At 42.7% G+C, this 26,927-nt stretch overlaps 1 protein-coding gene across 7 annotated transcripts; it reads right to left on the reverse strand.

Annotated features, from left to right (window-relative positions):
• Nucleotides 1-6,605: 6,605 nt before the first annotated feature.
• On the reverse strand, nt 6,606-21,266 carry DYRK3 (dual specificity tyrosine phosphorylation regulated kinase 3). 7 transcript variants are annotated; one of them, XM_055108885.2, is made up of 4 exons: nt 20,992-21,266; nt 18,819-18,912; nt 17,993-18,104; nt 6,606-8,411 (listed from the first exon to the last, which is right to left on the reverse strand). In XM_055108885.2, the coding sequence occupies exons 2-4, from the start codon at nt 18,833-18,835 to the stop codon at nt 6,834-6,836; spliced, it is 1,707 nt and encodes a 568-aa protein (XP_054964860.1). In that variant the 5' UTR covers nt 18,836-18,912; nt 20,992-21,266; the 3' UTR covers nt 6,606-6,833. The 7 variants fall into 7 exon arrangements, with proteins under 7 accessions (XP_054964860.1, XP_034801299.1, XP_054964866.1 ...); XM_034945408.3 differs by lacking the exon at nt 20,992-21,266 and adding an exon at nt 20,008-20,062; XM_055108891.2 differs by lacking the exon at nt 20,992-21,266 and adding an exon at nt 19,953-20,040.
• Between the last annotated feature and the right edge of the window lie 5,661 nt (nt 21,267-26,927).

Consider the following 26,927-nt stretch of genomic DNA (forward strand, 5'->3'; position numbering starts at 1 on the left):
GGGACAACTCAAGGGTGGCGGAAGGCAGTCCCTGTTAGGTAACCAATTAGCTCCTGTTGCCAGGGCAATTGTGGCTCAGGGCCAGATCAGAAGCAGGCTGGAGCAGAGCCCACAACCCCTAAGAACATTGTTTTCCTCTTTCATTTACTCAATTCCCTCAGGCTTTAAAAGTTATCCCACAGACTGAGGCCTGGGCCTAAGAAAAACACCCAAACTTCCCAAATAAACTGTATTCCTTATTGCGTGTCAGGTTTCATCCTTAAGCTGAGCTTGGGCCCCAAGAGGGTAAATGGGAGAGCTGCTGATTCGGGTTTCTGGGAGATGGTTAGCCCTGAGCACTCTACATGTTTTCCCATTTTCCTTCACAGCAAGGCTGGAGCTCACAAACCAGACTGTGAACAGAAGCTCTGGGTACTAAAGGAAGAATACCGGTGGACTCTCTGTAAGGCTGTTTCTCAGGGCAGCTTTTTCCCTTCCCAAGATTTTCTTTCTGTATCATTGTCACCAAGCGAGAGAGGCTGTACCTGCAGCACAGCCCTAATTACCCAGCGACTGGTACTCACCTCCTTCAGAGTACAGCACACAAGTTCCTGCCTGTGACAGTTCTCAGCCTTGGTTTTGAAACAATCAGGATGCTAAAAAATTCTCAAAGCAATTCATTTTTATTTTTTAAAAAACACCCCAAAATAAAAAACCACTGACTCATCCATGCCAAACTGCACTTTCCAGAGGAAGCATGTCAGCAGACTCAAACGGACAATGGACAGAATCCCATGACACCAAAGTCATTCAAACCTGATGCTTCAGAGGCTGACATTCTGAGCTGAAATAGCCACAGGTCACCACTTGGCCTGATGTGGGACTCTCCTTTCTTTTTAGTCTATTCATGTGGTGGCAGATGTGAGACTCTAGTCTCCAGTCAGGGAGGCTTCTCCTGTTATAGAAAAATATTAGAGTCTAGGCTTGACTTAGCGGTGGGTGAGCTATATTAAGAATCATACCCTGCTTCTTCGAAGTCTAGACGATGCATTTGTAGTTCTGGCTTCTCTCAGGGGTTGTGGATCTCAGGGACCAGAGAGAGCTTTTAGTCCTTTTATGGATGGGTTCACTGCGACTCTAAAATCTTTTCTCATTGAAATTAGCCAGCATAATTTGACAGACACTCAGAAAAACACCCTAATCATATTAGGCTGAAGGCCAGGTCTGGAAGTAAATTCTTTAAAAGTTTGGGCTTCAGGAAGGATAGGTTGAAGGTGAAAATGGAGTATGTTAAAATGGGGATATTAAAAATATATTTAAAACTAGGAGGCTAATCCCTGGCAGAAGAGAACTCTTCTTTGATTTGCCAATCCCTGGCCTTTTCTTACTCCTTATTTGTACTGACTCCAGGTTTTCCATAGCATGAATGCCTGCCGCTGCTCTACGCATAGTAAGTTATAGCGTTCTACAGATTGGTCACCTAGACCGAAGACACGGAGGAAAACATGTTCTGGCAATTCTACCTGGCTCAAGGTATAAGTATGTATTTTTAATTCTCAGAGGAGAAAAAGCATTACAGAGGCAGTCTAGAACAATCATTGTCACCTTTCCAACTTCCGTGTTGATGACATCAATAACAGATGGAAAAGAAATAATTAAAAATAAAGGAGAAAGAGTTTTCCATGATTCACCAAAGTAGTAGGAGTATTCTGTCAGGAAAGCTTAGAACCATTTATCAGCTGCTACCTAAAATTTAGCATTTAACTTTAATTATGCCTAGTTACGAATTAAGCAAAACAGAAAGTGTTTTAACATGACCAGCTGCTACAGATCAAAATAGTTTCACAGTAGAAATTTTTATTTTTTTATTGTTCTTTTTTTGATTATGCAATAAGCCCCCTTCTTAACAGATTGTCACAAAAACTAAATTGTAATGACATTAGCCAGCTAACCTGTCTGCCCCAACTCCCTTAAACACCAAGGAATAAAGCATACTAATATGGTCATAAGTCAAACTTCCTCTGGGAAAGAAGATCCAGGCTAGACTCTTTCAGAGCCCCTGTGGGGCAGAAGCAGAATCCTTACATCATAGTTAGGTTTTGGTGGTATTCATTTTTTTTTTTCATTATTATCAAGGTAACTGTATCTAACACTGGACCAGAAGAAAATGTCCTTAATCCTTATCTGATTACCCTTTCCCAAAAAGAAGACATCAGAGATTGTGTGGGTCAACCTAAAAGAAGAGGCGAGCATGCTCCTGGTTCATGGAAGGAAATGAGCTTCCATCATCTGCACATGATCAGCGGGCATCAAAATCTGTTAATTCAGAACAATATGGAGACACATTCCCATCTGAAGCTTACTTTCTAATCTAAGGAGAAATCACGATAGCACATGATGAAAGAGTACATCAATAACTCTGAGGGTAGATGGTAGGATAGAATACTAGAAGATGAGCAGGTATTAGGTGGATTAGCCAATTTTCCATATTGAAAGAAAAAATGAGGCTGGGCACGGTCGCTCACACCTATAATCCCAGCACTTTGAGAGGGTAAGGCACATGGATCACTTGAGCCCAGGAGTTCAAGACCAGCCCGAGCAACATGGTGAAACCCCCCCTCTACAGATATACAAAAAATTAGCCAGGCATGGTAGCACGTGACTGTAGTCCCAGTTACTCTGGAGGTTGAGATGGGAGAATCACCTGAGCCTGGGAGGTTGAGGCTGCAGACAACACTGCGCCACTTCACTCCAGCCTGGACGACAGAGCGAGACTCTGTCTCAAAAAGAAAAAATAAAGAAAAAGAAAAAATGACTTGGGGAATGAAATAAAAATTCTAACCCAACTCTCACCGTGTCAGAAACAACTTGGAAATTAAAATTTGTCCATTTAGAACTCAGTAAGTCACCTAACCTAACCAGTTTGACTGAAATGACTAGAAGAAAAATGGCTAAAGAACAATCCAGTAACTGAGGAAGAGACAGTCTGAATTTCTGTACTAACTCTGATCCAATTCAGTCACTCATTGCTATGGCTGGGCAGGGATCCAAGTGAAACTTTTAACAGTGGCCAATAAGGTGGCATAGAGTTACTGCCTCTAAAAACCACAACTTGTCCCTAAGCTTGAAACCCAACCATAAACTTCCTCAAATCCATGTGGACGAGCACCATGTTTTTAAGCAGCCCACTCTCCTCAAACTTGAATTGGCCTGCAGAAGACAGGTATGCCAACTTCAATGACTCTGCTCTGCATCACTCTCTTGGTTGCCAAATTGAGGCAGAAACATCCATTTGCCTTCCTGTAGCTTTCTAAAATCTGTCTACAGTGTAATGAGTTGTCTATACACTTTCCCTTAGCCCAGTTTCAGTAACCTTGTAGTCCATTCGATACACAGAAATAGAGCACGCACCAACCTCAGCCACAGGCCCCTTTCTCTCCCAAGTTCAGGCACAGTACTGGCTAGAATCTCACTAAAAACACAAACACCAAAACACAGCGTACATCAGATGCATATGGGGTAGCAATGCTTTTAACAGTTTGCTTACAGGAGCAGTTCTTCGACACTGATAACAACTGGCAAAACAACCTCAACATATGCTCTGCCTAGATAATGCAGGAGATCCTTAAATTTCTCCAAGTTAGAAAATTCAGGACAACAGCAATATGGTGTTAGAGACTGCAGATCTGTGTCAATCAGATATAGCCTTGCTGCCACCTAAAGATGTGCTCGCCACCCCACACATGGCTTTAGCAGCAGTTCCAAAGGCCAATGCATTCACTCTTGGAAGACAGTGTCAGCTGTCTTCACACTGCTGCTGGCTACATTTAACCAATTCTATGATGTGGTACCAGAGCCCAAGAAATACATCAAGCCAGATCATTCTGTCCAAACATCCCAAGGAAACATGTGCCTTGGACAGCACCTGAGTGGGAACAGGCTGCTAATGTTGATATAAAATGCAAAATAGTAAAAGTAGCATTTTCTCTAATTTACTATTCAGTGAGAAACCCATGCAGAAATCCAATGCAGCAAATTGTTGAGGTTCAATGCTCCCTGATCTGCAGTTAAGCCAGGTGTGCCACCTCCTTCATCTGACTTGGATCCTGCCCTGGACTTCAAGGAAACATCTACCTGGCTAGCAGTTCAAGGACTCGATATAAAAATAACTCATGCTTTGTTTCAACTGGAGGGTCATGACACTGTTGGGCCTACAGGAAAACCATTCATAAGTCAATGTAAGCTCATATCTACTGAAAGAGTAGATTTGAGTTTTTTGAGTAGATATGAGCTTTTACACCCTAAGTTACAATGAAAAGATTCACTGAAGAAGGATTCAATCATAATGTACTACTTCCTGGAGTTGGCAGAGAAATCATGCATTTCTTGGTAGTTGAAAGAAGGCTGATCCAAGAACACAGTGAAGAGATGTTCCCATTTCTCAAGGTGTTTCGTCTTCCTGGCCATGAAGATTTAGCACCTGCAAAATTCCCAAACCTACACAATGTGGTTAATGCGGGGAAGCAGACATTGGACTACCAACTTCCAAAGAGTCACTATCTCGACTAGCAGATCATGAGGTAGATGAGGCAGTTTCAAGACCTCCCTTGAAGAAGGCAGTGATGAATAAAGAAGAAGAGGATGGGTTATGAGCAGCATTTAGTGTGACATCTGAAGAGATCAAGATGCCACTATCAGACAAGAAAACCAATAACCAGACTAATTTCACACAGCTTCTTCAGGCAATGGAATCAAGAGATAGGATGCAGACTTAGAAAAAAAGAAAGAAAATTCAGCAGGAGTTAGAGGGATCTAAAGGAGTTGTATATTTATTGCCTTCTGTAAACCAGGAGTAAAGGAGATAATTAAGGTTTTAAATAATCCAGTTTCTTAGTCACCAAAAGTACCAAGACTTCCTCCTATTAATGAGGCTGAAGGCTCAGTTTAAGCTGTTCTCTGCCATCTGGCCCTTGTACTTGGGAGACTAAAGCCACTGTGGACATTTAAATGAGAGAGATTTGCACTCTCTCATTTTTCACAGCCTATGCTACAGCAATCATGACTACTTTTGGATAAAGCAAAAGTTCCTTAAATAATATACTCATGGCATTTTTATTTTCTTTTCTTGTTCCTACACTGCCCAACAAAAAGAGTCTCTTCCAATGTCATCGAGTTTGCACCACATTCTAGAAGAATAAATGGAACTGGATCATTCTGAGAACTATATTGTAAAAAGCAAATATTCTACTTTAAAGAACACACTTTTTTTGGTTTGTTTTTTAGACAGAGTCTCACTCTGTTGCCTAGGCTGGAGTGCAGTGGCATGATCTCAGCTCAAGTGATCCTCCCACCTCAGCCTCCCAAGTAGCTGGGATTACAAGCATGTGCCACTACGCCTGGCTAATTTTTGTATTTTTTGTAGAGGCAGGGTTTCACCATGTTGCCCAGGCTGGTCTTGAACTCCTGGACTCAAGGAATCCACCCACCTCAGCCTCCCAAAGTGCTGGGATTACAGGCATGAGCCACTATACCCAGCCAAGAGCACACATTTAGGATAGAACTTGAGCATACTTTTGTTCTGGAAGAGGACAGAAATAGAGCAAGGGACAGGAAACAACAAACAAAACCCAGTAGCAGTGAGTTACTTTCTGTCCCATCTCCACCCTTGTAAGTAGGACACTGGCTTAACAATTAGTTTTATTATCAGCCCTCACTGTTTAAATCTTAGCAGAGAAAAAGAAAAGCTGTTGAAGAGAATAAAATTAAGAAACATAAAAAGGGAAAACTTGATTATCACCAGTTTCTGGATTTTTAGTTTTCTTCTTCTAACTGAAGTTCACCCAGATCTAGGGAATAGCATTAAGCTTAACGTGAAAGTGGGGGAAAAATGTGGCACATTGAAGTGGCAGGTAGCTGTAAAGAGAAGAGGGAAGCATTTTTAAACTGTAGTAAGGTTTACCCGAGGGTGATTACTTTTATAAGGAAGAGATTCTATGAAAATGCAGCAAGGAGGCTGGTCCGTGGAGTACCACAAAGCTGGGGAACTGCAGTTTTCATGCTGATTCTCTATCTTTACCACTCTGGGTCAATTGTGGCAGAGAAGCTGTTTTATCTTCCTTGGGCATGGGAGAGGAAAGGAGGAGGGATGCATATGACTCAGTTTTTAAATCAGTACCTTACAGGGTTATTTAGTAAAGTGGTAAGGCTTCTGTAAAATGCTTTGAGTGACTAGGAAACAAATCAGAGGCAAAATAACAACATAAAATAATAACACCAAACATCAGAAAACTGAAGGGAAGAGGAACGAGTCACTGAAAACCAGGGACACCAGTTGTCCAGGTCACCAACAGCTTCCTGGTGCTCCCCCACCCCACAGTCTGCTGTGAGCTCTTTCGCCTAGAATGAGCCTAGAGAATGGCCTAGTGGGGCAAGGGACCTAGCACTGGCTCTCAGCCACAACTAACACCACATCCCAAATTACCCCTCCAGAACAGACGCCGAGGGACACTAGAAGCGAGGAGTAGTTGGGATACTTTTGCTACACCTTCTATCTTGAGAGAAAGAGATTTAAACCAATAGTATAATACATCAGTTGAAATACATCTGACGATAATAACAAAGATGCATTGACCTATAAAAAGTCATTTAATGCATATTCCAGATGGCCAATACAAGCTGGTTAGGTAATTAGCCCTTGAAGAATTCTTTTATAGTCATATAAAAATGTTTTGTCTTGTTTAAAAAAAGTCTAGTCTAACAAAAACATCCACCAATGGGCTTGCATTTTTTCCATTTGCAGGTTTGTAAGATCATAAAAATATACACATATGCATCTCTGGGCATATCTCTGTCCACTAGCTAATCAGTTTTGGCAATACACTGCATAGGGGTATACCACCATTGGTTTCTGACATTAAGTTAGCTTTAAGCTTATTGGCTATTCCAACAACTGGAGGCAGCTTAGAACCCAATCCCTGGAAAGCACTTGCAGGATTAACTACCCGTTTTCCTGACACCTTGTCTATGGTGGTGAGAGGTCTGGGGACAGACTTGCTAATCCAAGGGTGTCTTAATGCTTGAGCTGGGGTCAAGCGGGCAGAGGGGTCCCAGTGAAGACACCTTTTCAAGAACTCTATAAACAAGTAGTCATCACACCCTTTCAGTGCTGTCCCCCAGTCTTTGCTGCCTGGGGGACCCCGCTTTTTACCCCTACGTGAGCGACCCCCCACAAGCACAACCCTCCCATCTGCCTGGGTAGTCACAGAGCAGTAGCGGGGTATGCCCTTGGAATTAATAAAGTACTTGGCACGTTTGGATTGCTCCAGAAGTTTTGGTGGTGGCATCCCTAGAAGCTCCATCATGCAGGCCAACTGGTCTCCTTCATCCTCTCCAGGGAAGAGAGGCTGTCCTGTTAAAAGTTCTGCAAGGATGCAGCCAAAACTCCATATGTCAATTGGTGTGCTGTAGCGGCTTCCTAAGATGATTTCTGGAGCTCTGTAGAACCGAGACTGGATATATGTGTAGAGCTTCTGGTACTCGAAACAGCTGGACCCAAAGTCAATGACCTTGGTTGAACTGCGCCCGTGGTGTTTCAGGAGAATGTTTTCTGGCTTCAGATCGCAGTGAATAATCTTATTTTTGTGGAGGGCATCCAAAGATTGCAAGATGGACTGGGCAAACTTGCGTACCAACTGGACGCTAAAACCCTGAAACTTATTTTTTTTAATCAGCTCATAAAGGTCTATGCTCAGCAATTCAAAGGCCATGCAAACATGGTTCCGGAATGTGAAACTTTCCAGCATGTGGATAACGTTCATACTACCAGTTTTATCCTGTTTCTTAAGATGCTCCAAAATCCGGATCTCCTCAGCTGCTTGACGATGAAAGCGCTTCTCATTGCGCACCATTTTTAGGGCCACGTACTGTCGAAGTTTGTGATCATAGACCCTGGCCACCTGCCCAAAACTCCCCTTGCCAATAATTTTCAGCACCTCATATCGATAAGCTAGATGGTCTCGAGGTACATGAATATAGGCCCCATCTGCATCATCATACCCTCCATTATTGGGACCACCAATAACTCCATGTCTTTTCTTGGCATTTGGACCTACAAAGTAAATTTCTGGATAATTAATTATTTCCAGTTTCTCATAGGCAGTGAGGTGGTGTTTATATTGCTTCAGGGCTTGTTCTGGAGTGAGAGGCACCACTTTGGGTGCCTTGGATGAACTGTTGGATTTTACTGTATTCAAGCAATCTGAACTTTTACCCTGAGAAACAGTAGGAGAGCATTTTTCAGAGTCACTGATGCCATCTGACTGAATAGTATTGGATTTTCTGTTGCCAAATTCTTGAAACAGCTGTTCTACCTTCATCTCACCTCCATCCAAAAAGTGCTGAGTATGATCTCTTGTAAACTGCTCAGTGGTCATCTATAAAGAGAAAATGAATATAAGTCATTAAAAACATTAGAAAGATGGAAGAATCCTCCCTCCTCCAACTGAATAACAACAAAACGTGTCCAGTCATGTTTACTTTAAGGTTAAAATGACCCAAAAAGAAGATAAGAAAAGCAAGAGTCTCTAGCAATTTGTGTTATATTAATTTTCAGACTCCCTGAATATTGCGGCCATCCCTAACCCCCATATATGCCTTGCTTTGTTCAAGACAAGATGATCTTACCATGCCCCCCACATGCCAGGTTCCTTCTTACAGATGTGTCCTTGTACTGAGAATCCTTCCACCCCTCATCCCCTCGACTCCTACATTCCTTCAAAGCCCAGTTTAATTCCTCTCTCTTCCACTTAGAACTATGCCAAGCCCATACTAATTAATCTTATATCCTAACTGCAGCTTCTCCAGTTTGTGCCACATAATTTGGTACTTGATTATGTATAATATATGCACTACCTTACGCTGTTTACTAATTGTTTCAAGTATCTTCCCAAATATTAAGGACATATAGCATGATCAAAATAATGCATACTGAAGTGTAAACAAGAAGGTACTATCAAGTGATAGAAGCAGAATTTGAACCAGAATAGGTCTTCTGGCTCCTATTCAAGGGCCCTTCCCATTAACATAACTCAGCACCAGGTTCTCCCAGCACCTGTAGACTAGCAGGGCTGAATGTTGACTATGGCCTGGAATCAACAACGTGTTCAATCATCTACTCCCAGGTCCCCATATAAATTACTGTAGCCTTTTAACTCAGTTCATTGAATCACAAAAGCTCTAAGTTAAAGAGAACTTTTGAGATCATCTGGACCAATTCTTCAAGTACCTGATAACAGTGAGGGTCCAAGGTCCCTGGGGTACTTATAAAACTCTTCCCTAGCAAGAGCCTACTTGATAAAGGAGTACTACTCCTTTCACCAGGTTTTCCACAATCTTCTCCTGGAAGGGATAGTGACCCACAGAAAAAAGCTCTACTTACTCCTCTGAATTAAGATTCTTTGAACTGAAACAAGGTTTTTTGAAATAAGATGGAGGAAAAGAAGGACAAAAACAACCAAACACCTAAGTAAAATTAATATTAATTACTATTACAAAAAAAGGGTAACTATGTGAGATGATAGATACATTTAATTGGCTTGACTGTAGTAACCATTTCACTATGTATATCAAAACATCATACTGTACACCTTAAAAAATAAAATTTTTTGGCCACGTGTGGTGTCTCACGCCTGTAATCCCAACACTCTGGGAGGCCAAGGCAGGTGGATCACTTGAGGTTAGGAGTTCGATACCAGCTTGGCCAACATGGTGAAACTCTGTCTCTACTAAAAATACAAAAATCAGCTGGGCATGATGGTGCACACCTGTAATCCCAGTTACTTGGGAGGCTGAGGCAGGAGAATTGCTTGAACCCAGGAGGTGGAGGTTGCAGTGAGCCAAATCATGCCACTGCACTCCAGCCTGAGCGACAGAGTGAGACTCCGTCTCAAAAAAATAAATAAATAAAATAAAAACTTTGGCCAGGTATGGTGGTTCATCCCTGTAACCCCAGCACTTTGGGAGGCCAAGACGGGCAGATCACTTGAGGCCAGAAGTTTGAGACCAGGCTGGCCAACATGGCAAAACCCCACCTCTACTAAAAATACAAAAAAAAAAAAAAAAAAGCCAGATGTGATGCATGGATGCATGCCTGTAATCCCAGCTACTTGGGAGGCTGAGGCAGGAGAATCGCTTGAACCTGGGAAGTGGAGGCTACAGTGAGCCAAGATCACACTACTGCATTCCAGCCTTGGCAACAGAGTGAGAGACTGTCTCAAAAAAATAAAATAAAAAAAGAAATAAGTGAAAAATACTAAGAAGGGGCTGGAAAGATAAAAATGTTAAATCTGTTGTTAAAAATAAAAGGAAGTCTAGGATACTTAAAAGAACAACTGTTTTTCTCAATGGACCCTGAAGAATTATGTCCTTTATCTGTTTGATAATTTCAGAGAGCCTGTAGTATGAGGAACAGATTAATTCCGGAGGAGCTCTGGGCTACAGTTGTAATCTCTAAAAATGTAAGCTAAAAAGTAGTCAAACCTTTAAAAACTAGAAATTTTAATATAACCTAAGCAAAACAAAAATTGTATTTATAAATTACCAAAAATAAATAACAAAAAACAATATTAAAAAACATAAATGACAAAAATTTAAGTGTTGGCATACCTCAGACAGCCCCCGTAATTCAGTTATAAAAGTCCTGCTTGCTCCTTTTTAAAAGTCATTTAATCAATTTAAATATTTATAGAACACATACAGTTACATGATGTATTATATGATCTTAAACAAAGTCAAGGAGCCAGTTCAAATGTAGCCACAGCTTGGCATTTAGTTTTAAAATAAAGGGGCCAGATATTGCCCAAGTACATATAGTCTCTCTGATACCAAAATAGAAAACTATCACTGATCAAGAAAATAAACAGGCCCGCATATAGAATCTAAATATTGGCCAGCCGTGGTGGCTCACACCTGTAATCCCAGCACTTTGGAAGGCCGAGGCGGGTGGATCACCTGAGGTCAGGTGTTCGAGACCAGCATGGCCAACATGGCAAAACCCTGTCTCTACTAAAAATACAAAAATTAGCCAGGCGTAGTGGCGCGCACCTGCATTCCCAGCTACTCGGGAGGCTGAGGCAGGAGAATTGCTTGAACCGGGGAGGTGGAGGTTGCAGTGAGCTGAGATCGCACCACTGCATTCCAGCCTGCAATCTATTAGGGAATAAATTTGGTGGAACTAGGAAAAGAATTTTAATTATTTGGTTTTAATTAGATTTACATAACAAAAACAAACATCTACAAGCATCTTGGCTAGTTTTCCTTAAAATCTTTACTACCTAACTTTAATTCATCTAAATATTTACTGCTTAAGTCTTTGAAACACATCCTGAAGAAACAGGGAGTCAGAAGGCCTGGGTTGGGGTCCTGGCTACACTACTTAAAAGCTGTAGGTCCAGCCAGGTGTGGTGGCTCACGCCTGTAATCCCAGCACTTTTGGAGGCCAAAGTGGGCAGATCACCTGAGGTCGGGAGTTGGGGACGAGCCTGACCAACATGGTGAAACCCCATCTCTACTAAAAATACAAAAATTAGCCAGGTGTGGTAGTGTGTGCCTGTAATCCCAGCTACTCGGGAGGCTGAGGAAGAAGAATTGCTTGAACCCAGGAGGCAGAGGTTGCAGTGGGCCAAGATTGCATCACTGCACTCCATCCTGGGCGACAGGGCAAGACTACTTCTCAAAAAAAAAAAAAAAAAAAAGCTGTAGGTCCCTGTTGCCTTCCTGAGCCTCAGTTTCTTTATCTGTAAGATGTGGATAATAATATCTACTTGCAGGATGTTGTGTGAATCAAATTCTAATTAAAAATAATAATTTCACCAACTATAAAATATTTAAAAGACACTGGTTACAATTCAGCAAAATCCTCAACACATTAAAGTTTAAGTTCCTATACACCCTTCCCCTTCCCCTTTTCTCTCTTCTCTTGCTGGCGGCTTCCTCCATTTCTCCAGCCTGATCTCCCTCCATCAAGCGTCTAGCACTAACTATGCCTTCTGCTCAATGAGGGCCCCCACAATAGGCCTTCACTTAGGATACAAGGAATTGCCTCACCCACTTTCTCCCCACATAAAACATGCTTTCCACTCACTATACAATGTACTGTGTTACCTCTCCATGGATATTTGAACTTCAACAGAAAATCAATGCCCTAACCCAAAGGAATGCCTCTCTAGGAACTGCAGTTACCAGTGACAAGCTGTTAGGAAAGGTATTTGTGGTGCAGTGTCTGTCCCTGGGAATTTCCCCTACTCTGCTTACGTGTAAGGCTGGACTGGCTCTGAAGGTCTTCATTTCTGTTTGTGATAATGAGAGGGTCTCAGGTACACAACATTAATAAGAACAGATACATATCAGAAATGTAATTTCCACAGAACTATTACAATAATATTAAAGATGTCACTTGGAATCCCTGACTCATGGTTTTTCCTTAAAGTAAGCCTAAATTTCTCTCCTTGCAAAATAAGTCGTACCTTGCCTTTGGGAACTGTGCACAGAAGTGTCCAAATTTCAAGTAGGAACCCTCTGGGTACCTAAAAGGGGCTGTGCTGTCCCTGCCTCCACCATTCTGTAGGTTCACCATCCCCACTACATCTGCCTTACCTCACCCACTCTCCTGTTCACATTCTCAACATAGGCTGCACTTTACGTCTCTCTTGAAGCATGCCTTCCAGAACAGAGCAGGCTACTTCAGTGTAGTCCACCATCAATATCATCTTCTCCAGTGAATCTGGAGAATTCTGGGAGTTAATTTTTCCACACAGGGAGGGGTTCTCTTATTTATTATTATTATATTTTCATTATTATTATTATAAGTTCTAGGGTACATGTGCACCACACGCAGGTTACATATGTTACATATGTATACATGTGCCATGTTGGTGTGCTACACCCATTAACTCATCATTTACATTAGGTATATCTCCTAATGCTATCCCTCCCCCCTCCTCCCACCCCACGACAGGTCCCGGTGTGTGATGTTCCCCACCCTGTGTCCAAGTGTTCTCATTGTTCAACTCCCACCTATGAGTGAGAACATGTGGTGTTTGGTTTTCTGTCCTTGCAAGTTTGCTCAGAATGATGGTTTCTAGCTTCATCCATGTCCCTATAAAGGACATGAACTCATCATTTTTTATGGCTGCATAGTATTCCATGGTGTATATGTGCCACATTTTCTTAATCCAGTCTATCATTGATGAACATGTGGGTTGGTTCCAAGTCTTTGCCATTGTGAATAGTGCCACAATAAGCATACGTGTGCATGTGTCTTTATAGCAGCATGATTTATAATCCTTTGGGTATATGCCCAGTAATGGGATGGCTGGGTCAAATGGTATTTCTAGTTCTAGATCCTTGAGGAATTGCCACACTGACTTCCACAATGGTTGAACTAGTTTACAGTCCCACCAACAGTGTAAAAGCGTTCCTATTTTTCCACATCCTCTCCAGCACCTGTTGCTTCCTGACTTTTTAATGATCGCCATTCTAACTGGTGTGAGATGGTGTCTCATTGTGGTTTTGATTTGCATTTCTCTGATGGCCAGTGATGAGCATTTTTTCATGTGTCTGTTGGCTGCATAAATGTCTTCTTTTGAGAAGTGTCTGTTCATATTCTTTGCCCACTTTTTGATGGGATTGTTTGATTTTTTCTTGTAAATTTGTTTAAGTTCTTTGTAGATTCTGGATATTAGCCCTTTGTCAGATAGGTAGATTGTAAAAATTTTCTCCCATTCTGTAGGTTGCCTGTTCACTCTGATGGTAGTTTACTTTGTTGTGCAGAAGCTCTTTAGTTTAATTAGATCCCATTTATCAATTTTGGCTTTTGTTGCCATTGCATTTGGTGTTTTAGACATGAAGTCCTTGCCTATGCCTATGTCCTGAATGGTATTGCCTAGGTTTTCTTCTAGGGTTTTTATGGTTTTAGGTCTAACATTTAAGTCTTTAATCCATCTTGAATTAATTTTTGCATAAGGTGTAGGGAAGGGATCCAGTTTCAGCTTTCTACATATGGCTAGCCAGTTTTCCCAGCACATTAAATAGGAAATCCTTTCAGGGAGGGGTTCTCTTCTTAACTTTCTTTCCTTTCCTGTAAATAACTCAAATACTGGCCTGAATCAATTACATATCAAGTCTGATGTGTTATAAATAAAACCTTCCTTCCATTGTTCTAAAAAAATCTACAGTGTTCACACATATTAAACTATAATTGTTTTAAAACACTAAATATTTCCCCAAATGCCCATCAATCAAGGAGTAGATAAAGAAATTATGGTATATATATATACCATAGAATACTATTTAGCCATAAAAAGGAATGAAATAATGGCTTTCACAGCAACCTGGATGGAATTGGAGACCATTATTCTAAGTGAAGTAACTCAGAAATGGAAAACCAAACATGGCATGTTCTCATTCATAAGTGGGAGCAAAGCTATGAAGATGATGCAAGGGCTTAAGAATGATACAATGGACTTTGGGGACTTGGGGGATAGGGTGGTAGAGGAGTGAGAGATAAAAGACTACACACTGGGTCTAGTATACACTGCTCGGGTAACGGGTGCACCAAAATCTCAGAAATCACCACTGAAGAACTTATTCATGTAACCCAAACACCACCTGTTCCCCAAAAACCTATTGAAAAAAAAACACTAAATATTTCTAGTCTAGGGTTATAATCACAATAACCAAGCAATGTATATGACTGACTCTACCAAGTATTTTCTTAACCATGTAATTATATCCAGAGACATGAATAATGTCATATTTATCATGTTTTATTTCATAAGAATGCTTCACATACCCTGTTAATTTGATGGGCTTCTGGCATTTTAAATAGAATCTTCTACTGTATTAATCAAGTCTTAAAAATCTTGCTGAGAGGCCGGGCACGGTGGCTCACGCCTGTAATCCCAGCACTTTGGGAGGCCAAGGCGGGCGGATCACGAGGTCAAGAGATCGAGACCATCCTGGCTAACACGATGAAACCCTGTCTCTACTAAAAATACAAAAAATTAGCCAGGTGTGGTGTGGGTGCCTGTAGTCCCAGGTACTCGGGAGGCTGAGGCAGGAGAATGGCATGAACCCAGGAGGCGGAGCTTGCAGTGAGCCGAGATAGCGCCACTGCACTCCAGCCTGGGTGACAGAGCGAGACTCTGTCTTAAAAAAAAAAAAAAAAAAAAATCTTGCTGAGAAATTCAAAAGGAATAAAGGAATGTCCTTCTCACTCAGATATAAAACCCTACCTTTTCCCCAGCTCCCAAACCCTAAATCCCTGTAACACAAAACTTAACCCAATAAAAGCCTATGGGCAGATGATTTATAGTTTACCATGAAAATGTAGGAGCATCTTGAATAAATGAAGCTAGAAAACTTTGTAAAAAAAGTAACAGGATCTCGGGATAGAGTCATGGCATAATGAAATGTAAGTGGCACCAAGAGGTCAAAAGGCATTTTTAATTTTTTTTTTTTTTTCAGCAAAATGAGTAAAGACAGCCAGGTGCGGTGGCTCATGCCTGTAAACCCTGCACTTTGGGAGGCTGAGGTGGGTGGATGACCTGAGGTCAGGGGTTCGGGACCATCCTGGCCAACATGGCGAAACCCCATCTCTACTAAAAATACAAAAATTAGCCAGGCATGGTGGCAGATGCCTGTAATCCCAGCTACTTGGGAGGCTGAGGCAGGGAGAACTGCTTGAACCCGGGAGATGGAGGTTGCAGCAAGCCGGGATTGTGCCACTGCACTCCAGACTGGGCGAGAGAGCGAGACTCGGTCTCAAAAAAAAAAAAAAAGAAAGAAAGAAATGAGTAATGAGTAAGACATCTAAAATCTTCTTGCTCCCTCACAAAACTGTCATGCCTAACACCATGCAGTAAGAAATTTATTTTTGATCCTGAAACATACAATATAAGTAACCTACTGGAAGATAAATAGCATCGGCTAACTCTGAATCAAGTTAAAATGACTTGGCTGGGCGCGGTGGCTTGTGCCTGTAATCCCAGCACTTTGGGGGGCTGAGGTGGGTGCATCACGAGGTCAGGAGTTCAAAACCAGCCTGACCAATACGGTGAAACCCCATCTCTACTAAAAATACAAAAATTAGCCAGGCATGTTGGTTGGTGCCTATAATCCCAGCTACTTGGGAGGGTGAAGCAGGAGAATCACTCGAACCCGGGAGGCAGAGGTTGCAGTAAGCCAAGATTGCGCCACTGCACTCCAGCCTAGGTGACAGAGTGAGAGTCCATCTCAAAAAAAAAAAAAAAATCAGTTAAAATGACTTAAAGTCAGATGTTAACACTTCAACCCAATTGCAAATAGTTTCCTATAGAGGTGAACCAATTGGCAGCAAGTAACCAAGCAATCTGATGGGCAACACAAGATGTATATGGTTCTGAAATTATTAGACATTTTTTCATATTAAAGAAACAACTTGCAAAGAATGGAAAGAAACCCCACTACACTCCAAAAAGGGGACGAAAAAAAGGGTGACCAGCCTTCAAAATATTTTTAGCTCACGTTTTGTATACTACTAGTGTTGAAAGTGGGGAAAGGGCCGGGTGCGGTGGCTCACGCCTGTAATCCCAGCACTTCCAGAGGCCGAGGGAAGTGGACCACTTAAGGTCAGGAGTTAGACCAGCCTGACCAACATGGTGAAACCCTGTCTCTACTAAAAATACAAAAATTAGCTGGGTGTGGTGGCAGTCGCCTGTAATCCCAGCTACTCAGGAAGGCTGAGGCAGGAGAACTGCTTGGACCCGGGAGGTGGAGGTTGCAATGAGCTGACATGACACCATTGCACTTCAGCCTGGAAGACAGAGTAAGACCCCGTCTCAGGAAAAAAAAAAAAAAAAAAAGGAAAAAGGTTGATTTTAAGCAAAAACTGATGACAACAGGAAGGACTATGAAAAATAGAAGTAATTTTTCCATATAGAAACAATTTCAGGTCTTAAACACAGAAACATGAAAGAGAAATATTACAAACGAGTCAATTCAATTATTCAGTTTGTTCATCTGATGACATATGCAGGAAATTTTAAAGTCATAGGATAGCCTCTCTTTGTCATGGAACTTGGCCAAACCCTGCTCTGCCTACCACTCTACGCATGCTGAAGGAATGCAAGTTAATTTTATCTTAAGTTAAAAAAAAAAAAAAAAAAAAGCTGCCAGGCACGGTGGCTCACGCCTGTAATCCCAGCACTTTGGGAAGCCGAGGCGGGTGGATCACGAGGTCAGGAGTTCAAGACCAGCCTGACCAACATGGTAAAACCCCTGACTACTAAAAATACAAAAATTAGCCAGGCGTGGTGGCACGCGCCTGTAATCCCAGCTACTCAGGAGGCTAAGGCAGGAGAATCACTTCAACCCGGGAGGCAGAGGTTGCAGTAAGCCAAGATCATGCCATTGCACTCCAGCCTGGGCGACAGAGAGAGACTCCACCTCAAAAAAATAAAAAATAAAAAAATAAGTGTCTGCAGTCCCCAAAATGATTAAATGCATTAAAAACCAAACTGTTGTAGTTATCATCTATCTATAAAATGGTTCTCTTTAGTATACTAATAAACGAAGACTGCATTTCCACCGTGCAGGGGAAGAAAAACCCCTGCAGATCTATGAATTCCGAGATGTTTTCTGTTTCTTATTTTTGTTAAAAGGAGCCTTTGTAATACTAGGTGTATATCATCCTATACAAAAATAAGCATTACCTAAATAAAAGTAGCATATTATTTTTTTCCTAGTGCTATATATTTATCCCAGTGGAAACTGAAATAAAAAGGTGAGCTCCAAACTGAAATCATTCTGAAAAGCTAAATTTGGACCAAAGACATTGTTATTCCAAAGTCAAGAGAAATCAAAAAGAAACCAAAAAAAAGTCTGGTTGTCAGTGATACATAAGTGTACCTTGAGCATTAAGTAGCACTTCCTCCTTTCCAAAACAATTCATGTACAAAGAATGACTTCTTTTACTTACATTTAGTCTTCTGGGTGGAGGTGGTTCAGAAGGATTGCAGAGTACATTTGGACAGGGGGGACATTTGGTTTCATCTATCATCATGAAGGTGTCATAGACACCATCCCCCAACCTAGTTAAAAGGATTACAGACAAAATCTGTCAGTAACTGAAGAATATAAAATCCTATGTCTTAACTGCTTCATATCTGCTACAAGGAACAGTAATAGAAATAAATGTCTACACTACATTTTGGCACTGAATACAAACAACTGGGGTATTTGGAAGAGGTACAGAGGAAATCCAACTTTTGTTTTTCAAGGACAGCATTTCTAGGTTTGTATTTTAAAATAGTTGAAACAAGTCTTTCTGAATGTTGTTAAACACAATAAGGACTATCAGAAGGATTTCATAATAACTTACTACTTGAAAATACAGGCTAGTTTGAATCTGAAGCTCACAGAGAAAAAAACAGACCAGAAAAAAATAACAGAGGTAATAGTTTCTCAAGTCAGAGACTTGGATTCTAATCTCAGCTCTACCACTGGCTGTGCTACCTTCTCCTCTGAGCCTGTCTTCCCCAGTGCTACCTTCTCCTCTGAGCCTGTCTTCCCCAGTGCTACCTTCTCCTCTGAGCCTGTCTTCCCCATGTTAATGGGAAGACTAGCTCCAGTCTACACATTTCTGGGTCTTACAGGCAAGAAATAAAAGGCCTTTTTAAGGCTGTCTTCTCTTTATTCATTTACTTACTTACCTACTTACATCTACCTAACTTGTAGAAAAATACAGTAAGTACTACAGCAAACACTAAAAGGATGCTCTAAATTATAAAATGTATTGAATTTACTTCTCTTTCCACTTCATTTTCTGGTGGATGGTGGAGGCAAAATTCTAAATGATTAAGGATCACTTCTCTGTTCTTTAACACTGTGGCTCCACCACTGTAAGGGAACACAAAAGACGGAGAGGATTTATTTAATCCACAAGATGGCCCTGAATAATGTATTTCATCTGCTACCAAGAACACGGATTTCCCAGTTACACACATCAGCATTTCATTGTATCATTTTACATTATACACTATGAATATAACAATGACGATGTTGCAGAGGAACAATTTTTTAACGTCTTTTAAAATATCCTGGAATATTCTGGTCACCTTTAAAAACTGTTTTGTGAAATTCATTCTAGAGTTTTCTTTACAGATGTGTTATAAAAATATAAAGGGAAAAAAACCGCTACAAATATTTTTGGAATGCTCTTTTTAAAAACATGCTCACATTCTGATAGAATTATTTATATTTTTAACAGGGAATGGCTTCACTAACAGAAACCAAATATTCTGGATGTGACTGACCCTTTGCCATAAGCCTGATAAAACGAACCAGGATAGGCGTCCACATATATAAAGAAAAAGAAAACGTGCAAAATTGCCTAGTGACTAACAGCCAGAGGAAATTAACAAGAGTCTGCATGCAAATAAAGAGGGAAGCAGGGGTCTCTTCTCTCCATTTAGGTGTAAAATACAACGCAAGGTGGGGAATCTCTCAAAATAGGATTCGGAGAAAGCCCTACCCAGCACAGCCCATAACCTGTACATTCGAAGCTAGACCGCACCCCTCACAGCAAACCCCAAGAGTTCAGCCCTTGGTTATCCGCTCTAAGCAACAGGGCTTCTTTCCAAGGCATTGCTCCCGGGCTCCCCCCCTTTAATAAAAAGCCCCACAAAAAGTCCTACATTTTCGTAATCCCTTAACATATACCCCGATTTAGGGTCTCAGAGGGAATCCAGGGGTGGAAATTCTTCTTGCTCTAACTCCGCTCTAGCCCCCTCCCCCGCTCCCGGTGAGACAGGGATGGGGGGAGGGGGCCCTGATAGAGAGGAGGTGGGGGCGGTCCCGGGGAGGCAGTCAGACCCCTGCCCTCGTCCCTCCTACTGAGGGCTCACTCTACCTCCTCCCCACCCCCAAGCTTCGCTTGCCAGCGCCAGCCGCTCCCTGTGGCGCCTCCAGCCCGTTACCCCGTGGCGCCGTTACCTCCGCTGCTGGGGCGGGAGCCCGGCCCCAGGCGGCCCCGCATCCTTCCGCCCAGGCCCACGAGCTGTGCCTCCCATCTGCTAGCTCGGGACCCCGCGTGGGGAGAGGCGCCAGTTGGGGGTCCGGCCGGCCACGCCACCTACGCCGGGACGGCTGCCTCCGCGGCGCGACGCTCCCACGGGTACTCTCGACCAGACACTGCAGCTCAGCGCACTTTCGCTCCCGACTGGCCCCGGCTGGGAAGTGGGGAGACGCAGCTGCAGGGGCGGGAGGGGGAGCGGTCTGGTCGCCTAGCAACCGCGGCACGCCCCCGGGAAACGCCTCGGCGCAGCTACGCGCTGACGCACAGGGGCGGGGCCCGTGGCCGGTAAAGGCCACGCGGCGCTCCTAGCCGGCGCTAGTACTGGCGCGGGAGGCGGGAGGTTGGAGGCGAGGAACTCGCTGCCTAGGCTGCTCGGGTCCCCTGGCGCGAGCTGTAGACGGAGGAGGGGTCCGGAGAAGGAGGGGTGAAAGTAGCAGTTAGCCCGCGATCTCAGAAGGGCTGCCCGCCCCTCACGGTCCCTTAATAGCACGTTGCGTCCTGGAAGCTCTAAAACGTCCCGCTTCAATATGAATTTTAAATTAGTGAAAACATATGTGTATTGTTTTAGGCTTTCCCACCGCGGGGACGGCCCTCCGGGGGTTGGTGAGTTACATAAGAAAGCAATAATAATAAACCCATTTATTGACACGATGCCTCCATTTATGAACATTTGATCTCAGTAACGGAGGTACCCGACGACTTTCGTCTTTTACAGACTTAGCTGGGATGCAGAATAGAAGCTGGGCCTTTGTCTGACTCCCCTGCAACAGTCAGCCACAGACGGGAAGGCAGCGCAGGAAACTGAGGCCAAAGGAGCCGCGCTTCCTCATGAGCATGAAGCGGCAAAGCCTGAACTAGAAGCTTCTAACGCCTAACCGTCCTCTTGCCGCACCAGGACCTACCTCTGCAAGGCCCTTCCTGACTTTTTCCTTAGAATGTGTGTATATGTGTCTTTTTCCTTTTCTGATGCTAAGACACCAGAAACACCAATGTTAAGCAGATTTCCATCGTTGGAGGTTAAAACACCCGAACACAAGTGTTTTCTTGAGTGTGGCATCTGGTCAGATGTTTTATGGGTTGGTTTGTTTTTTAAAAAAAAAAATTTCCTGGAAGATGGGTGGTAAGAACCAGTCAGAGTTTGTAAACCCACCAAGCACGAGGCGGTCGGACCGTCCAGATTCTGGAGTCCAGAAGACACCAAACGTTCTCAGAATGCCAAACGCGGGCGCCACCTGGTGGGACTAGAACGCTCATTGTCCCAAATCAGCATAGCACACAGTTCCCATAAATCTTAAAAATTCCCATCCAAGGCTCATTTCCGTGTGACTAAAAGTCATATTCTCTGTTCTCGTGACTCCAAGTAAAAATGTCCCTAAAGAGCCAAAGTATCTTCACTGTATAAACTAATAATCTATTGGTTTGGGGAATTTTATTTTTTGTGATCAATGTTACTTTAGCCTTTCTATGATATACATATAAATTAAAAAGTTTTCTTCCATGATGATTTTTTAAAGTTTATTTTATAAATAAACTTTTTCTTTTTGTCTCTCCCTTCCCCCACTTTGCAACCAGAGCAATTCTGCTTTCACGGGGGTTTGTATTTGGGCTCTTACGAAGCTTTTGTTTGAAGAAAGAGTTCCATGGCAACGCAAAGATTGGACGAGGTTACTGTTGAAGTCCCTTCCAGCTCTAAGATTGCAAAATTCTATTAAATAATCCCCGTTCTCAGTACTTATGTAGACACCTCAGACCACTTTACTGCCCTCCCTAAACAGTTGAATGAGACTTGCCCCCACATGATTTCTTACCTCATTCTGAATCACTGCTCGTGAGAGGATTGCATCCGCAGTCTGTGCTTAAGACACATCTTCCAGAGCCAAGTGGAAGCGTTCCTGCTCCCTTTCTTGCTCCTAAGGTGGGAAATACAGAGGCCGCCTTTGTCTTTAGCCTATTGTTCCCATGGTCAAGGGAAAGAGGACTCCTCGAGGGTGCTGGAGCTTCATAAATCTCTGACCTTAGTGACCCAATGTTTCTTCAAAGAGCCCCTGTATGATGGGGTTAACGTCCCATAAGGGATCTGGCAGGAGCCTCCACACCCCTGCTGAGCGCTGCCCTGTCCCCTCCAGCTCCCAAGCAGCTTCCACATCATTCATGCCCTTTCTTCCCCTCCAAAGCCTCATTCAAGAGTAGTTTAAAATCACCATTATCATTCTCCATGCAGTTAAAGTCAGATTTACCCACCATGAATTAGCCAAAAGTCATATAAGATGCATGTCTGTCCTTTGAAGCCAATTCCAAGACATCTGCAAAATAAGGTACCTGCAAGTTCTAATACATTGACTAAGGAAATAAACAATAGTAAAAAAGATGCAACTATTCCAGGATCTTAAAAACCCACTGGGACATTCACAATGTGATCAAAGTTTCAAATGCACAGATTAAGAAAACATCCCCGTGGCCACATTTACCTGGAATTTTGTGATAAAATAGCTGTTGGTAGGTTATGTTAAGTTTGGACAAGTTTCATTGACATTTCCGTACAGCAAAATGTGCCATAATGCCTACTGTGACATGTGCATCACAGAATTGGAAAATATTTTTTAAAAATCACTGGAGAGAACCAGTGAAACTTACTTTTTTCCTCAAGCTATGTTAACCTCAAATTGACCTGTGTTCCTGAAATATATACTTGCTATTTTTTTCAGAAACACTGAAATCTAGCTCACTGGAACACTAAAGCCATGGCTTATTTTTCTGGAGCCTCAGAAAACTGTCTCTCTTCTATACCTCAGGCATCTCCTGTTCTTATGCCCTCCCCTCTCCACCAAGATTTGAAAAATGCCCCTTATTAACAAAGCAAACAAAAGCCATGCCCGCAGTGCTGTAGTACAGCTACAACTAAGACACACTTAGTTCTGTGTCTCCTAAACCCTAAAGGTTGTGCTTATTATCCCAAACTCTTCACCTATTTTTCTTTTCCAAAACTTTTGCCTTCTTTTTCCACTTGTTCCTCCTAAGTCAGCGTGACCAGTTCCACCTATAGCCCTGAGGGGTCCTATGAAGCTTCATTTCTGAAATCTTGAAACCAAACCAGGAGTCTTTCTAATCATCATTACCATTTGCTAAGTATTTATTATGTTCCAAGCACTATCTGAAGCACTTTAACATATTTGCTCATTTAAAACTCACAGTAGTCCCGTGAGATGGGTATTATCTCCATCCTACACTTCAGAAAACAGTCTCAGAGTTTAATAACTTGCCCAAGGTCACCCAGCCAGTAAGTGATGAACTGAAATTCAAACCCTGGTCTGTTTGGTTGAAAAACTCAGCCCCTCGACTGCCTGTATTCCACCTGTATTCCCTGAGCCTGGCAGGCTAGCCCAGGCTAGACCACTGGACCCTTGAATTCTGTGACATAGTTTCTCTTGATTTAGATGGTAAGCAGAATGATAGTTCCCCAAAGATGTCCGCATCCTAATTCCAAGAATCTGTAAATATGTCACTTTACTTGACAAAAAGGGACTTAGCAAATGTGATGAAGTTAAGGATCTTGAGATGGGGTGATTTTCCTAGATTATCTGAGTGGGCCCACTGTAATCACAGGAGTCCTTTTAAGATGGAAGGGGAGGCCAGGTGCAGTAACTCATGCCTGTAATCCCAGCACTTTGGGAGGCCGAAGTGGGCGGATCACCTGAGGTCAGGAGTTCGAGACCACCCTGGCCAACATGGTGAAACCCCGTCTCTACTAAAAACACAAAAATTAGCTGGGCGTGGTGGTGTGTGCCTATAGTCCCAACTACTCAGGAGGCTGAGGCAGAAGAATCACTTGAACCCAGGAGGCAGAGGTTGCAGTGAGCAGAGATCATGACAGTGCACTCCAGCCTGGGTGACAGAGTGAGACTCCATCTAAAAAAAAAAGATGGAAGGGGAAAGCAGGAGGGTCAGAGAGGGAAATGTGACCATGGAAGCAGAGGTCAGAAAGGGAAAGAGATTTGAAGATGCTGTTGTTGGTCTTGAAGATGGAGGAAGGGGCCGTGAGTTAAGGAATGAAGGTGGCCTCTAGAAGCTGGAAAAGGCAGGGAAACAAATTTTCTTCTAGAGCTTCCAGAAGGAACGAATCGCTGCTTACACCTCAATTTTAGGAGTTCTGACTTCCAGAACTGTAAGATAATAAATTTTCCTTGTTTCAAGCCACTAAATTTGTAATTTGTTGCATTAAAGCTTAGGAACCTTGGGTACTGTAATAGATTAAACATAGCACATCCTTTGCAGCTGTTCCCAGGGAGTGGAGGAAACAATTTTCCTGGTTCTTGAAGCTGACTGGCCACATGACTTGATTTAACCAATAACACGTGAGGAATTTAGGCGCTTAGGCCTCAGGAGACCCCCCTTACAGCTTCTTCTCTCTTGCTCTTAGATGCTGCCACCATGTGGACAAGTCTGAGCTGGATTTCTGTAGTCCTCAGCTAATACCAATTGCCAGACAAGTGAGGGAAGCCACCTGGCTGAGTTGCCAGCTGACAGCAGCCACATGAGAGTTCCACATAAAGCTAGCAGAAGAACCTCTTGGCTGCACCCCACCCAAACCAACAGCCCCTTGAGAATTATGAGCAAATAAAATGATTACTTTAAGCCACTAAGCTTTGGGGTATGGCAATAAATAAATGATAGGGGTACTTTTGAAAAATACCAATTATGCCTACCCTCCATCCCACCAGATCTAATGATGAACAGTTTCTTGGTAAGGATCTCTGCTCATATTTTTATTGTGGCTGTTGTTCATCAGCCAGGTTTGGAAATCACTAGTTTAGACCTTGGAGACCAAGTCCTATTGAGTCATCTGGCTCATGGAAGGTCTTAGAAGACCAATGCACCTGCTCTATTCACAGCATTTGGGCCAAGGAACTAGTTCTCTCTCAATCACCTAGTGTACAGGTTAGGGCTTTTTCTATTGCAAATATCAAACTAAAACTGTTTAAAGAAAATGTACTAGCCGAGCACGGTGGCTCACGCCTGTAATCCCAGGACTTTGGGAGGCTGAGGCAGGTGGATCACTTGAGGTCAGGAGTTCGAGACCAGCCTGGCCGACATGATGAAACCTCATCTCTACTAAAAATACAAAAATTAACCAGGTGTGGTGGCGGGCACCTGTAATCCCAGCTACTTGGGAGGCTGAGGCTGGATAATGGCTTGAACCCAGGAGGTGGAGGTTACAGTGACCAGAGATTGTGCCATTGTACTCCAGCCTGGATAACAAGAGCAAAACTGTCTCAAAAAAAAAGAAAAGAAAAGAAAAAGAAAACAAGGAAAAAAGAAAAGTGTACCATATACCTTTTTTACAGTATTTTTTTAAAAGCAGTAAAGCTAAATTTGGATATGATGGGTGCGTGTCCTATCTCCATTTCTTGTTTCTATATTCCAACATGCTAGTTTCATTCTCAGGGTTCTTTTGTGCAAGCAAGATGGCAACTGCAGTTCCAGGTTCAACTCAGTAGAAAAGCTGTCTCAGTCATCCCACAGTCTCACTGTAATTCACTGGCTTTCACTGGGCCCATTCTTAAACCAAATATGCAGCCAGGAAAATGTAATACTCTGACTGGTCAGGCCTGAGGCTCCTAGACACAGCAGTAGAAACATATTGGACAGAAAGTTAGGAAAACAGTGACTTTCAGAGGAAAGTTGCTATAGCGGGTCCCAAAAAAGAGATAAGTGAATATGGTACAGCAAACACAACAGATATTCACTACAGCTAGGTGTTGGAAATCAGCTTTATCTGTGTCCTGAAAGTCCACATCAGGGTCACCAGGCTACTGGAAGTCTTTAAAATTCCCAAGTCTCAAAAGCCTGGACACCAGACTTTGAAATGCATCTTACCATGTCACCCAAATGATGGAAGACAGGTTCCCCTCTGCCTCAAAAATGGCCCCCAAGCTCTATAAAACAATTCATGAAGTACTTCCATGCATGATAATTACAGCTCAGCAGCTAGGGGCCCTACCACCATGCCTCTGTGTTCCTAATCCTCAAATTTCATTCACCTGTCTGTACTTTAATAAAAGCCGGATTGGGGGTGTCCAGTCAAACTTGTGCCTAGGAAGCTAATCCACTAGGGTTGTTAAAACTAAGCTGGAAATGTAAGAACTAGGAGAATATTGTTTTTATTTAGATTATATTCATGGAGACAACCATATGTGCCTGGAAGAAATGCTTGGTTGAGCACCTAGTGGGAACAGTTGGGGGATAAGGGTAAGGCTCCCAAAAGAAATTCCAAAAAATCCTTATGATCCCTATACTGTCTCAAAGCAGGGTAGGTCCAGCTGTCCGCAGGATTGGGGAGTCTCAAGCTGGAGGTCCTCCTCTCTGCCCTTTTCTCTGCCCAGCTCAGCCCCTTCTCTAATAATGATGAGCAAATATCTGGGTTGGAGGAAAATTCAGGTGTTTCCATGGGCATTGATTAGAATGATGTATGCATGGGTCTGTCTCACTCCTTGATTATTTATTAATAATCTTCATATTCCCCATGCCAGACACTAGTGGCTCTCAGCAAGGATGCTGATGTCAGCAGCATTTTAGAAATTATTCCCCAATACATGGACATCTCTGTCTTTATTTGTCCTACTTTCCCAACATTCTACTTGCTGGTCACCTTGGCTTGAGAAAGGCTTCACTTTTGTTTGTTTGCTTGCTGCTTACTTGCTTGCTATTTAAGAGAAAAGCCTGCTCTTGTCCTGGAAGCCTGGAAACACACACAGCCTTCCTAGGCTGAGACCCCTGCAGGAACTGCAGAGATCAGGAAATATGTCTCCACTGGGCCCTGAAAACCAGCCTCTTTCCTTCA

Source organism: Pan paniscus, chromosome 1 (genome assembly GCF_029289425.2).
Source record: "Pan paniscus chromosome 1, NHGRI_mPanPan1-v2.0_pri, whole genome shotgun sequence".
In the NCBI taxonomy this organism is placed as follows: Eukaryota; Metazoa; Chordata; class Mammalia; order Primates; family Hominidae; genus Pan; species Pan paniscus.